The sequence below is a fragment of the Anopheles coluzzii genome, chromosome 2 (assembly GCF_943734685.1).
Source record: "Anopheles coluzzii chromosome 2, AcolN3, whole genome shotgun sequence".
NCBI classification, from domain to species: Eukaryota; Metazoa; Arthropoda; class Insecta; order Diptera; family Culicidae; genus Anopheles; species Anopheles coluzzii.
The window spans coordinates 9,107,277-9,119,825 of NC_064670.1; the positions used below are offsets into that span (position 1 = coordinate 9,107,277).

The following is a 12,549-nucleotide window of genomic DNA, read 5'->3' on the forward strand; positions in this document are numbered from 1 at the left end:
CTATTTTTGTTGCCGGGTGGAGGAAGAATAAAATGCAAGCAAACCAGCACAACCACCACCAAAAAAAGGCCCATTAATCGATCCACCAACTACTCCTACTGGCAAAAAAAAAAATATAAAAAAACGGGAAGCGTGTAATGAGCTGCAGTTTCGATGCAGATTGCCGTTTCTTCCTTTCTGTCCGTTTTGTTTGTTTTGCTGTGCAAAAGCTGGCGGTGCTATTGTGCTTGCGTGAGTCGCTGTTGTTGCTGTGCTAATCCTTCCGGTCGTTCTGCTGCTGCTGGTGGTGGATCGAAACCTTGACACTGACCAATGACCCTTCCCCTTCCCCCCAGTAAGGTGTGAGTGGCGTTTTTTTTGCCAAATAATCATCATGCATCATCATCATTGCCCACAATAGCGCTCACTGCAGCGGGATGACGATATGATGCAGTCGTTGCAAAGCGCGTTCAGGCGTGAAGAAGATGCAGAACCGTGCTTCCAATTTCGCCCAAAGAATCCACACCCCTGTTTTCTGCGGTTGGTTGGGGAGAAGAAGGGATTGAATGATGTTTGTTCGATCGAATGAGCCAAACTATTCGAATGGTGAAATATACTTCGTTCAAAGGGGAACAGCTCCCAGCAGCTTCATTTATAGCTTCATGCCTCCCACCCCCAAAACGGTTCGCTCGATTCGATTTCGCGTCCGGGGTGGGTCGGAACACGTCGCGAATGAGTCGAGACTTTCTGCACCCTTCCTCTGTGTGTTCGGTGGTGGTGGTGATTGGCGTTTAATTCTTACCACCGGATCCGTGTCGGATACACATTTCACAGCAAATCCATTTGCAGCAAAAGAAGTGGAAAAATAGCAATCGCACTGCACAACAACAACAACAACAACAACAACAACAACAACAACAAAAACGAACGATCTCGTCTCGGTGGGGTTTTATTAATTTATCACAGCATGATGATGACGATGATGTACGGCAGGCGGAAGTCGTCTCCGTTTGCTGAATGCTGAACGGGAGAGGCAAGTGGGGGGAGGGGAGGTTTTGGTGCAACTCGGATGAATTACAATTACTAAATTTTTTACCATTCGATACTTCATTAGATTGCCTTTTCAAACGAGATTAAATGCCAAGAATTCCCCTGCTTTCTTTCGGCTCCAAAATTCAAATCGATCGGGGTTGAGGACGCCACCAGAGTTGATGTTTTGTGCACAGCTTTCAAAAATCCATTCTTAATCAAAGCAAAGGTAACCGAGCCGGAAATTAAGCGCAAAAGATTCTCCCGCACCTATTAATCCTTCCACTCTGACGGGACAGCTTTATGATCGTTTTGATCCGGGTTTGTTGAAGTATAAAGTTCGCCCGAAATCAGCATCCAGTCGTCAAATCGGCCTCAAGGCAAATGCCTGTTTCGTATACTGTTTCCTTTACTCGTAGCGAAGCGTAGAAGACAGCATGATCTTTGCTAGACGCTCACTTTTACTTTCAGCGTGTCTTCTCACTTCATCAACATCATCATCACTTTCAATCTCACCGTAACCTATCGCTTCCCTGCTTCGACGAGCGTGCTTCGAAAGACGATCGAAAACGAAACCCATATTCTTCCATCCAATTTCCCCCGCGTGCCCTCTGTTGTGTTGTGTTGGTGTGCTGCTTTCGGCAACAGAGAACGCGAAGATGAGCCGCGGTGGTAGTGGAATAGAAGCAGCAGAGATCTCGGGGCGGCAGCAGCCCTACTGCTGCGAGTCTTGGAATGGGAAAATAACAACACAAACAGCGTGCGTGGGGCTCGGGCTAAGAAAACGATCCATTCCCTCCCGCCCATCGTAAAAACGTTTGCTAGAAAAGCAATTAGCAAGCAGTGCGAAGTGGCGTAGGCAAACCAGCGTCTAGCCCCGCGGTAATGGAGAGGATGGTTGAGGTGTTGTTGTGTACGCAAACCCCCCCCCCCCCCCCCCCCTGTTGTTTTTCTGCTCTCTATTATTCTCACATTCGCTTCGGTTTCGTAACAAAATTACTACTTCAAGTGAGATGGAGCACAACATTTAGCATGCTTCTTGCGTATGGGGACGCACAAGTGTGGGGGGGAAAAGGACTACACTTAGCCACCTTAACAGCGCGGAAAAAGCTCAACGGGGCTTTTTCGCTCATTCCAGGTTCCGCTTTTCGGCTCCTTCTGCCTCGACCGCCATTAAAACAGCAAACCCCGCCCCGCCGGCAGCCGCTTAGGCACGCTTGGTTGACGCGCTAGTAAAGCTCTCCGTTCTCTCTGCCGCTCTTATAGCGGCAGCTTGGTAACACTTTGGTCGGCAGCTATTCTCATCCATTCGGCAACACCAAATGGGGATGAAAAGGGAATGGCGATGGTGTGTAATGGGGTGGCCGTGACATAATAGTAGTAAAAGCCTCTCTCATCTCGGTCAAGTTCAAGGCAATATAGAGAGGCGGCTGGGCCGGCACCACTACAACTACAAAGACGTGTTTGTCTCGATTGCATCTCGGACGCTCGGTCCGTCTCGGTCGGTCCTCCGTAGCAATACCTTTCATCTGCGAAAGACGGGGGGGGGGGGTTCATAAATCAATGGGTTTCGCGTTCGGACTTTCTCGCACAAGAAAGTAAATGGTTGGAAAAAGCATATTTTGATTAAACTGTTCCAACAACAGAAGCCGACTAATGAATCGCATTATAAAGGGAGGAGGCAAAAAAGTAATGAATGCATGTCCCAAACAGCAGCCCAACATTGGGCGGCGAAAAGCGGCAAAAACAACATACTGATAGGAACACATCGCATCGCGTTGAGGGTCAAAATTCATTATGTAAACGATTGCACTATCTTCCTGCAGGCTGAATCGGGCAGGAGAGCGAAACAAGAACAAACAAAAAAAAAAAGACCTGCCATGACAAGAAAGAAAGAAAAAATGCTCCACTGCATCCCGCACAGTGATCGTTTTGCATCCCCTTTGACCTCACGGTCACGGTGAAAGATCAGAGCGCGCAAACCGTCGACCGTCGGCAACGAAACCGGATTGTTCCCGTCGCTTACTAAGCTTACCAGCCACCGCTTCGAACTGTTTGATGTAATCTTAGCCATGCCAGGAGCCCACAGCCTCAGCCAAGAGTATCTCACGATCTCTACGACATGCAGGGGGCATTGCATCCTACCGTGCACACCTCCAATAGTCAGGGGAAGATGCCAAAGTCACTACAGCTTCACATGATGATGATAACACACGCCATCGCCCTATCAGCACTTGAATACAAAAGCAGCACTGAGCAGCTGAGGCGTACGTAGGGAACGCTTCTCAAACGCTGATGTCTTCGTTTCGGCTTCGATGGACTTGGAGCGTAGTGAGGATCGACCGGGATCGTAAACAAATCCAGTCGCTTCCAGACCAAACTTTGCACGCACGCACAAACCGCATGCGGCGACGAGCGATCGCGAACCACCACGTCGCCACCCGAGGAACGCATCGAGGAGAGCCCCTGTCGTCATCGTGTGCTTCCTCAACCTCGGTTGCAATACGGTTTGCTTCTTGCAGGCCGGAGTTCCAGTTCCAGCGGAATGCATTATGCAACATGCCATCATACTATCATTCTTCTGTTGTTTGTGCAAACATTGCGTTTAATGGGAAACTGCTCCAGACTGAAGATTCCTATTGGATTATTGTTTAACTTAAAATGTATAACTGTTTTTATGGAATTTAGTAATGTTGTATTCGACACATCTTTTAAGGAATGTGTTGTGGTTCATATAACAAAATAAAAGAATTATATTATTCTGAGAAACGTTTTAAACTGATAATTTAGAATCACGCAAGCAAAACTCGCAACCCACACCAGTAGCAAAACTCATTTACGTCCGCCTTCTGACAGGCACTCTCTGTTAAATCCTGTATCCCACCTCCCCCCCCCCCTAAAACAACTGCTTGGTCTGTCCTCAGCCACCATCTTCTGTTACGTCTCTGCACTCTGCCCCTAGCCGCAAGCTGACAGGGCTGACAGAAGTGCTGGCAAGATTTATCGTTCCTCGGAATCGATCGAAAAGTGCATCAGCATCGGCGAACAGAGAAACACAGGTGTGTCGGCTGTGCAAGCGGCTCGCTCAACGTCTCTTTAATGGCCTCGTTAAAGTCAACCTGCAGAGTTGTGACAGGAAACGGTCAGATCAAATCACACACTCAACCACACTGGCGCAGGATCAGTGACGGGCGATTTGCGTGCGTGCGCGCGCGCGCTCGTTCCTTCTAATTCGCTGTCAACTTTTCGTCATCGGGGAAGGGAAGATAAAACACAAACAAAAAAAAACTCCAACTTAATCGTTTCCCCTTCATGTTTCCTATCTGTTGCCATAAATCTTGCCAACACAGTGCTGCACACACACGTATATGCTGGAAACTGCACTGCAAGTGGTTGTCGTTCGGGCAGCCACAAATCACGGCAAAGGTGTAGTGATAATTAAATTAAAAATGCATAAAAACTTATCACCCCGCTCGAACAAATCGCCTTCAGAGGAAAGGAAGGACAAAACTGCGTTTGTTTTAATGGATGGGGTGGTGGTGACGTGCGGTGTGGTATCGCTCAGGCAGTCACACGAAATTAAATGTCGGTAAGCGTCCGTCAACCGACCAGGGGGGCTTTGTCAGAGCAAAACCAAACGAATTTGGTCGAAAACCTCGGAACGGATACGGAAATTCCGCGATGAGCAGCGGACGAAGAAGATCTCGTAAAATGCGAATGTCGCAACTTAATGACGGATTGGAGAGAAACAGAGAGAGAGCGCGATGGAGCGACCGATAAGTTGCGTTTAATGGCTCACCGGTTTAATGAAACAACAAATGCCAAAATGCTGGCTAGCAACTGTTTGCAGGACAAAATTCACCCCAAAAACACAGCTTCGCCTTCTGGAAGGAACACATCAGGCTTTGTTTGTTGCCAAAAACAAAAATCGCACAATCGCCCCAAACACTTATCAATCCAGCGCGCTATACATACACATACACATTCGCCGCAGCTCGCAACACACATATGGGGCCCCGTAACGATCGCGTTTTGCATAGCGTGAAAAAACACATTCTCGTTTACAAAATTGCTTAAAAGGTACAGAAACAGGGGAAAAAAACACGACAGCGGCAACAACGACGACGACAGCAAAAAAACGTACACCACAGCAACATCATTTCACGTACGGCGAGAGGCAAACCTCGAGCCGGTGTTTCGTCCGTTCCCTGGCGGCCATTGTGCGTGCTGGGGGTGTTTCCGCGCGGCATTTGCTTAGTAGGATGCGATTAGTTTTAGTCGTTTTAGTCATTCCGACGTTAGATTTTTCCAGCGTTCGGTCTACCGTATCCGTTTGTCAGTTTCGGTTATTTTGTGATGTGCTGTGTGCGCATCCTACTTTGCTTATTTCGTGTGTTCATGTGTGTGCGTGTATGTAACATTCTTGTTTCGCCGGCCGGATAATTTTGAATCTGGATTCCCTTTCCATTAAAGAACGAGCCCTTACAGGGTTTCACACTTTATCTCAAGACCGCGGGACCCCTTCCCGAATCTGTCTTAGCCAAAGCCAAGACTGCGGTATGATGCTTGAAAACGTTGATGATACCTGAATTCATCGGATGCAATGCTGAATCTGCGGCACATTTCTCGAAACACACTGGTCCGCGCCGAGGACATGCGGTCGAATATTTTTTTACACGGATAACCCTTGTGTACATCAGTGTACTGAAAACAACCTATTATTTTTTTCGTGTTTTTACAAAAAAACATTATTTAAACAGTTCAAACTACTTTCTTGACACTTGTAAATATTTTAATTGCAGAAATATGGATTCACTCATTTTATTAAATTGTCTTTTTTGGTAAAAACACGAAAAGGATAATTGGGTGTTTCTCATACACTGATGTACACAAAGGTTATCCGTGTAAAAAAAATATTCGACCGCATGTCCTCGGCGCGGACCAGTGTGTTTCGAGAAATGTGCCGCAGATTTAGCATTGCATCCGATGAATTCAGGTATCATCAACGTTTTCAAGCATCATACCGCAGTCTTGGCTTTGGCTAAGACAGATTCGGGAAGGGGTCCCGCGGTCTTGAGATAAAGTGTGAAACCCTGTATATGATGGTTTTTATTCCCACTTTCAATGCTAGAAACAGTTTTTGCCATCGCTTGATGGAATTTCCTTCGAATGATGGAATTATTTGAACAGAAAATGCTTTATTACGGATGAAGACGTACTGATAAAAGAATGTTAGGATAAATTCAAATCCTATTACAGTCGTTGCTGCTAAATTTTGGCTCTAAGTCACCTATATTTTTGTCTCTAAGGCATCATTTTTTGTACCTAAAGCATCAATTTTTGGCTTTTAGACCGTTGTTTTGGTTACAACTGATGTCTGAAACAGTTTGTTTCACATGTATTCAATTTCAGCTAAATTAGCAATTGTTTAAATGATACAAATTGTTACTCAAATTTTCTAAGTTTTAATAGAGTGAAACATGTTTTGAAACAACACAAAAAAAAAAAAAACAATCAAATTACAAGGTTTTTGTGGTGTAAAATTACAGTCGTTACCGCCAAATTTTGGAATTAAGGCATCAATTTTTTACTCTGACGCACATAATTGTGTCTGTAAGTCAACATTTTTTTACTCTTGTAGGAATCATGATAAATTTACAATTGTATTTGAACTGATTTATGCCAACTGTAATTAGACAGTACAAAAACCGTGTAATTTAATTATTTGTTGTGAAAAACTAATATTAAATAAATACTCAGAAAACCGGGTCTTCGGTTCAAAATATGTGGCAATGTTAAATTTTGTAAATTAAGCGATTGACTTAAAGTTGACTTAAACTGATGCCTTAAAGATAAAAATTGATGCTTTAGAGACAAAATTTGATGCGGACTGTGAAACAGTGATGCCTTAGAGGTAAAAATAGATGCGCACTGTCAAAACTTGATGCCTTAGAGCCAAAATGCAGCGGCACTCGATGTAAGGCTTTATTAAAAATTGAAGTAAAACGCAAACCACCAAACGTGTAAGCAATTTTTATCTCAAGTCATCAGTCGAAGCTAAGACTGAGATCAAGATGGTTTATCCCTGTCCTACCGAAGCTTATATGAAAGACTCCAATGATGGTGGTGATCAATGATGGGAAATGGTTACACCCCTCACAATCATTCAAAGAGCATAATTGCTTTTGAGCAATTTAACCAACCACATACGCTCATAAACGCACACACGTACACACATGTCAAAGAAGAATAAAAGACTATTGATCATACGATCATTACACATGTGATGCAAAACAAACAAACATAACCTCACAGAAAACAATTTTAAAAGGCGTTGAAAGCTCAACACAAATCATTTCGATCAATCACCGATCGACACCAACCTGCCCCAAAGGGGGTTTGGAATTTTTTATGTCAAGCATCTAACAAACATTACAAATTGATTGACATTTTCAACCTTTTTTTTCATTTCTCTCTCATCAAACAGATTTCTGACGGACGCTAAACACAAAAGCTGGAAATGGATGGGCGCAAAAAGAGTTCTTTTTTTTGGACAGAATTCACACTGAAAATCATGCGCATAAAGGCTCTAGCTCTTCCATTTGCGAACGAAATGAAAATCCAGCGCGTCCATTACCGGCGTTTCATTGCCACTCTTGAACCTCACCAGCAGAGCGGCTGCCAAAAACCAAAAAGGGAAAGGGTAAAAAAAATCAAACTTCCAAAAATTTCTTTCCACCACCATCTCCCATCTCCACCCACACACCCTTACCATCGCCCGCACGCACATCACCATCAATCATCATCTCTCGGTAGTTTTTCACGCGCAACGTATCGAACCAACGCGTTCCCTCTGGCAGTGGCGGTGTGTGTGTGTAGCGAATTTACAACAGGCGTGACACGATAGAACATCAAGCAAACCAAAAAAAAAGGAGCCTTCCCTTGCAACCTCCCCGGACGGGAACAACAACACAAATCGCGTTAGCGTTTCCCGCACACAACACCCCCTACACCACTGAGTTGCTCATAAACCATCCGAACCGAAGCATCGATCGATGTGGATGAATGAAAGGATGGGGGGGGGGGGGGGGCAGGAGGTTCGTTGGAGGACGCCGTCCAGAATTGGACGTTAGAACGTACGAGAATGTAACACGAGAAGGTAACGCTCGCGCGTGTGTGTGTCTGTGCGCGCGGTAAAGGGCTGCGCGAACGGAAAGGAAGCAAGCGCGAGGGCCACTGACATAATAATAATAGTAGTGCGCGACTACTTATCCATCCATGCCGGCCCCGCGAGCCCCCCCCCCCCCCCCCCCCAGGGGAGCAACAAGAGAGCACGAGGGTGAAGGGACAACACATTAATTGTGCAATAACGCTTTGTACAAGCGGCGTACGTGTGTGTGTGTATCGGTGTTATATCATCCCTCCGGTGCAGCAGCAGCAGCAGCAGACAGAACTCCGCGATCGATCCGAGTTGCAACGAAATGCACCAAATTCAGAGCAAACTCACCACTTCTTGCATCCAGCTGTCCATCGTGCTGCCGGGTTCGGTATCCAGTGTGTATGTGTGTGTATGTGTGGATTGACTGGATTGGCTGCACTTCTTTTCCCCTCCACTCGCTGTTCACACAACACTTGCCGGGTCCATATAGCGCCTGCAAAAGGGTGCTTTTGTTGTTGATCACAATTGACTTCCACCCCCCTTATTTTTGTTGTTGGTCAGACAACTATCACACAAACCGGCAAACTTGAAGGAAATGACACTGTACACTGCACCTGGTGCGCATCCAAAAGTGCAACGATATTGTTTGTGGGTGTACTGGTGCACAACACGTCGATTACACACACACACAATCCCGCAGTGCCGCAGCTGGATTCGCGGGTGGGAGAAGGCCACTTACGTCCGCTGTCCGCCGGAGTGAGAGTGAATGTTTCTGCCGTTCCCGAGCGACCGGATTTTCACCGGTCCGGACTAGGGGGTTTTCCCTAAAGCAGAATTCAACACACACACACACACACACACACCGGTTTTTTTGAAAAGTAAAAACGGATATTCGATCACACCGCGATCGGTGTTGCTCGATCGGGTTCGGAACACACTTTACTGGAGCTTACAATCACACACAGAGAGCTGGTAGGCACACACAAAGGTATACGTTTTCCGCTTCCAAAACAGTGAAACAAGAGGAAAAAGCACAGGCACACACATCAACTGCACATCCCCTTCCTTTGCCGCCTTTACACACACCCAGTGTTTGTGTGTTTGGCGTACTTATTACAGCGTTCTTTACGATCACACAAGCCGTTTGCGACTTGTTTTTCGGGTTTCTGTGTCTCTCGGTGCGGGCTCTCTGCCTCTCTCTCTCTCTCTCACACACACACGCTAGCACCCGTACACGATCGTTTGGTTTGCGTTCGGTTTGGCCTGCTTGGCTCGTGTCCGTTCCGTACCGAGCGACGGCAAGTCTCGTACTGAGCGCGGTGCGATTCGCGAATTTTGTTTTTCATCTACCCAATTCCCGTTGCCCGTTGGTGTGTTGCGGCTCCGCCAATAAACACGTTGCGCGTCGCCGCCGCCACCATCACCGCCGCCACCATTACCTCACACACACACACACGCGCGCGCGGATAGAGGACACTCACACACGATCACTTATCGGTGCGTTGCGTTTGTGGCTCTCGTTGCGGCGCTCTTCGCAGGTGTGTGTGTGTGTTAGAGGGGGTGGGTGTTGAGAAGGGGTGGGTTTTTGTTTTTATTTCAATCGCGACTCGCGCTCGGACCGAAGAACACCCTGTTCTCTGTGCTACCAAAACCTACTACTAGTAGCGAGCGTGCCGGCCCTCCCTTCTCTCTCTCTCTCTCTCACTCGCAATTTAATAGCTCGCGCGTTTTGATATGCGTTTCTTCCACCCCACTGAATGGGGGAGCTACCACACGCAAATTTCCGACGGCCTCTCCGTACAAACACACACAGACCCACACAACATCGATGTGTTTTTGTCGCCGTCGTCGTGTCGAGCCTCCTTCCTTCGGCTGATGGCGGCGTCCAAACAGACATACGACGTTAACAGTGAGATAATGACTGCTGCTGATGATTGTGTGTGGCCAGCCAAACTACCACCCCCACCCCCGGTCCCCCCACAAAGAGACACAGACGCGAGTGTGTGGCATAAGAGCGGCGAGGTGCAGCTGGAGGAGACGCATTCAAGTTCGCGGTTTGGTGGTCGTGTACCCAAAAGAACGTCGCGGTTTCGCATACCTCCACCCCCTTCCTCCCCGTGTGTTTGTGTGTGTTCGTGTGCGCCATGTAAATAACAATCTCACAGCTGTTGCGAATACGCATACGCAGTTGAAATTGGAGTTGGCATACTGACATCATCCCTTCACTCGCTCACCCTTTACCGACACACACACGCACACACAAGCGCAAAGACAGAACCGAGACAATATGCAACCAAGCGCAACTAATCGACCGGCTCCAAAAGAAAACAAAAAAAAAGTTGAAGAATTCGACACACCGAAAACGCCAAATGGAAAAATTTCCTCCCCAGCGGGAGAACCGGCTGGCTGGCTGGCTGGCTGGCTTGCCGATGGAAAGTGAATGGCGCTCGGTCGGCGCGAACGTGCCGCGAGTGAGAAAAGGAAAGAAAGAGTTCTACCCCTTCATCACCTCACCCCTGTTTTGAAAAGAGAAACACAAAAACACACACACACAGACACATATACATATAAGAAGCCGAAGGGGGGTGGTGGAGGGCTGGAAAAGAAGCTGTTGTTTTTATTTGTTCGCTTTTCTTTCGCTTCTTTTGCGTTCTTCCGTTCTTGCTTTTGGATTCTTGTTTTATCGACATTTTCGGGGGTGTCTGGGGGTGGTGGGTGGCTTTTATGTTACCTTTTGCATGACTGCCAGACAAGGAGAAGGGAGGGACTAGGGGGATGGGCTGGGGGGATAATACAAGAAAGGAAGCAAACACTCTTTCCCTCTCCCGGCCCGGCCGGCTGTCTGTACGCACGCAATGCAGCTTTAAGAGGGGCGCCCGCACGGGACTGAGTGTGTGTGTGTGTGTGTGAGATGTGCTTTTCCGTGTACCCAGACACGAAAGCTTTTGCTGTTTGGTGTTGCTGTGTGCTCGTCGAAAAGGGGAAAGAGGGGCGGGGAAGGTTGGCCCGAGAAGGAAAGCACAAGCACTTCCTCCAAATCATCAATCTCAGCTGGCGCCGTACAGAAGAAAGCATGCGATCGTCGCAGGCGCTGGGAAGGCAACAGTAGAATCGATTCGTTTTCGTGTCGAAGCCAGAACAGCGCACTGAACGGAACGGGGAGTGGAAAATGTTGTGTCTCAGTCTCAGAGCTTCTAGAGGTGGAAGTCGAAACACTTTCATTTCTTTCTGTTTTTGTGTGTTACTTTTCACCAAACTTATGTATGAAGAATATGATTTTTTTTACATTTGCGTTCTTACTTTCGATCAATTTTGGGAGGAGTCTTGTAGTAAAGCGATTCAAGTGCGAGTGAAATTCACTTTCCAGGAAGCAAAGCGGAAGTGGAGCGTCCTGTGACGGATTTCACTCCCTAGCAGCTACTAATGGAGGCGCCCAGTGTATGTCCTTATTCTGTTAGCAGTTTCCTAGATTCCTCCATTTCAGAATTAAATTATAAAGATGTTGATAATCATAATAAAGTAAGCCCACTAATGAGTTGCACAAAATGCTTAAAAAAAAGAGCAAAAAAAATAAAGGAAATGAATGCAACACGATCAACGAAATCAAACCAGACCAGGCCTCCATTTCCATTCATTTTCAAGTTCAAATCAAACACAGCTGACAATCCCCATCACCCGCATTGACCGACCACCGTCTGCAATCGAGCGGTTTGCCCTTGCACGAACGACACTCACTGTCCAACAGAACTTACTCGGGACTTGGCTTTGCATATATGTATACGCCATTTTCTCATTCCACAAGCTTTTCATAAAGTGGAATATGTTCACACAAAAAAAAACGCACAAATTCAATTCGAACCATCTTTAAATTCTGCCAGCTTCTGATGCTGCTCGCAGTGCCCGCACTTCCTCGAAAGAATCACAGGCCCGAGAGCTGGAGGAGGGGGATTCGATCTTGACCATGAGAAGGAAGGCGAAAGCGAACCGGCGCGGGTTCGATATGCGCTGCTCGCTGGCGACGACTACTGCTGCCGGCCAGCTGATAAAAAGAAAACTGCCGAAAAAATGCTAAAACAATCCACAGAAGAAAAAAAAAACAGGAACCAGATTTACATTTTTTTTTGTATCTTGTCTTTGGTCTGTCTTCGTGCAGCATAAATTTGGCACCCGTCACACAGTAACCGTCGTGCTCTGTGAACTCAATTGCAACCACGGGGCCTAGGCACAGAGGGTGTAAGGTAAGTGTGTGTGTGTGTGCGTTTTCCTTCACGATTAGCAGCCCTCAAACTATTACCTATCAGAGGCGTTCTTTTGATCGAACTTTCATATCGCTGCCTGCTGAACAAATAACAACGCGCGCACGCAAAATCCGCTGCTGCTGT

General features: G+C 46.9%; 1 protein-coding gene across 2 annotated transcripts in view; it reads right to left on the reverse strand.

Annotated features, from left to right (window-relative positions):
• The window catches only part of LOC120953037 (estrogen-related receptor gamma), a 35,240-nt gene that overhangs the window by 5,798 nt on the left and 16,893 nt on the right, over nucleotides 1-12,549 (reverse strand). Inside the window, exon 1 of one of the 2 annotated variants that reach the window (XM_040372693.2) lies at nucleotides 8,516-9,505. The exons of the other annotated variant lie outside the window; for it this stretch is intronic. Within the exon in view, the coding sequence (XP_040228627.2) occupies nucleotides 8,516-8,539 (24 nt within the window). The 5' untranslated portion in view covers nucleotides 8,540-9,505. Of the gene's footprint in view, nucleotides 1-8,515; nucleotides 9,506-12,549 lie in introns of those variants that run through there. 2 annotated transcript variants of the gene reach the window in all.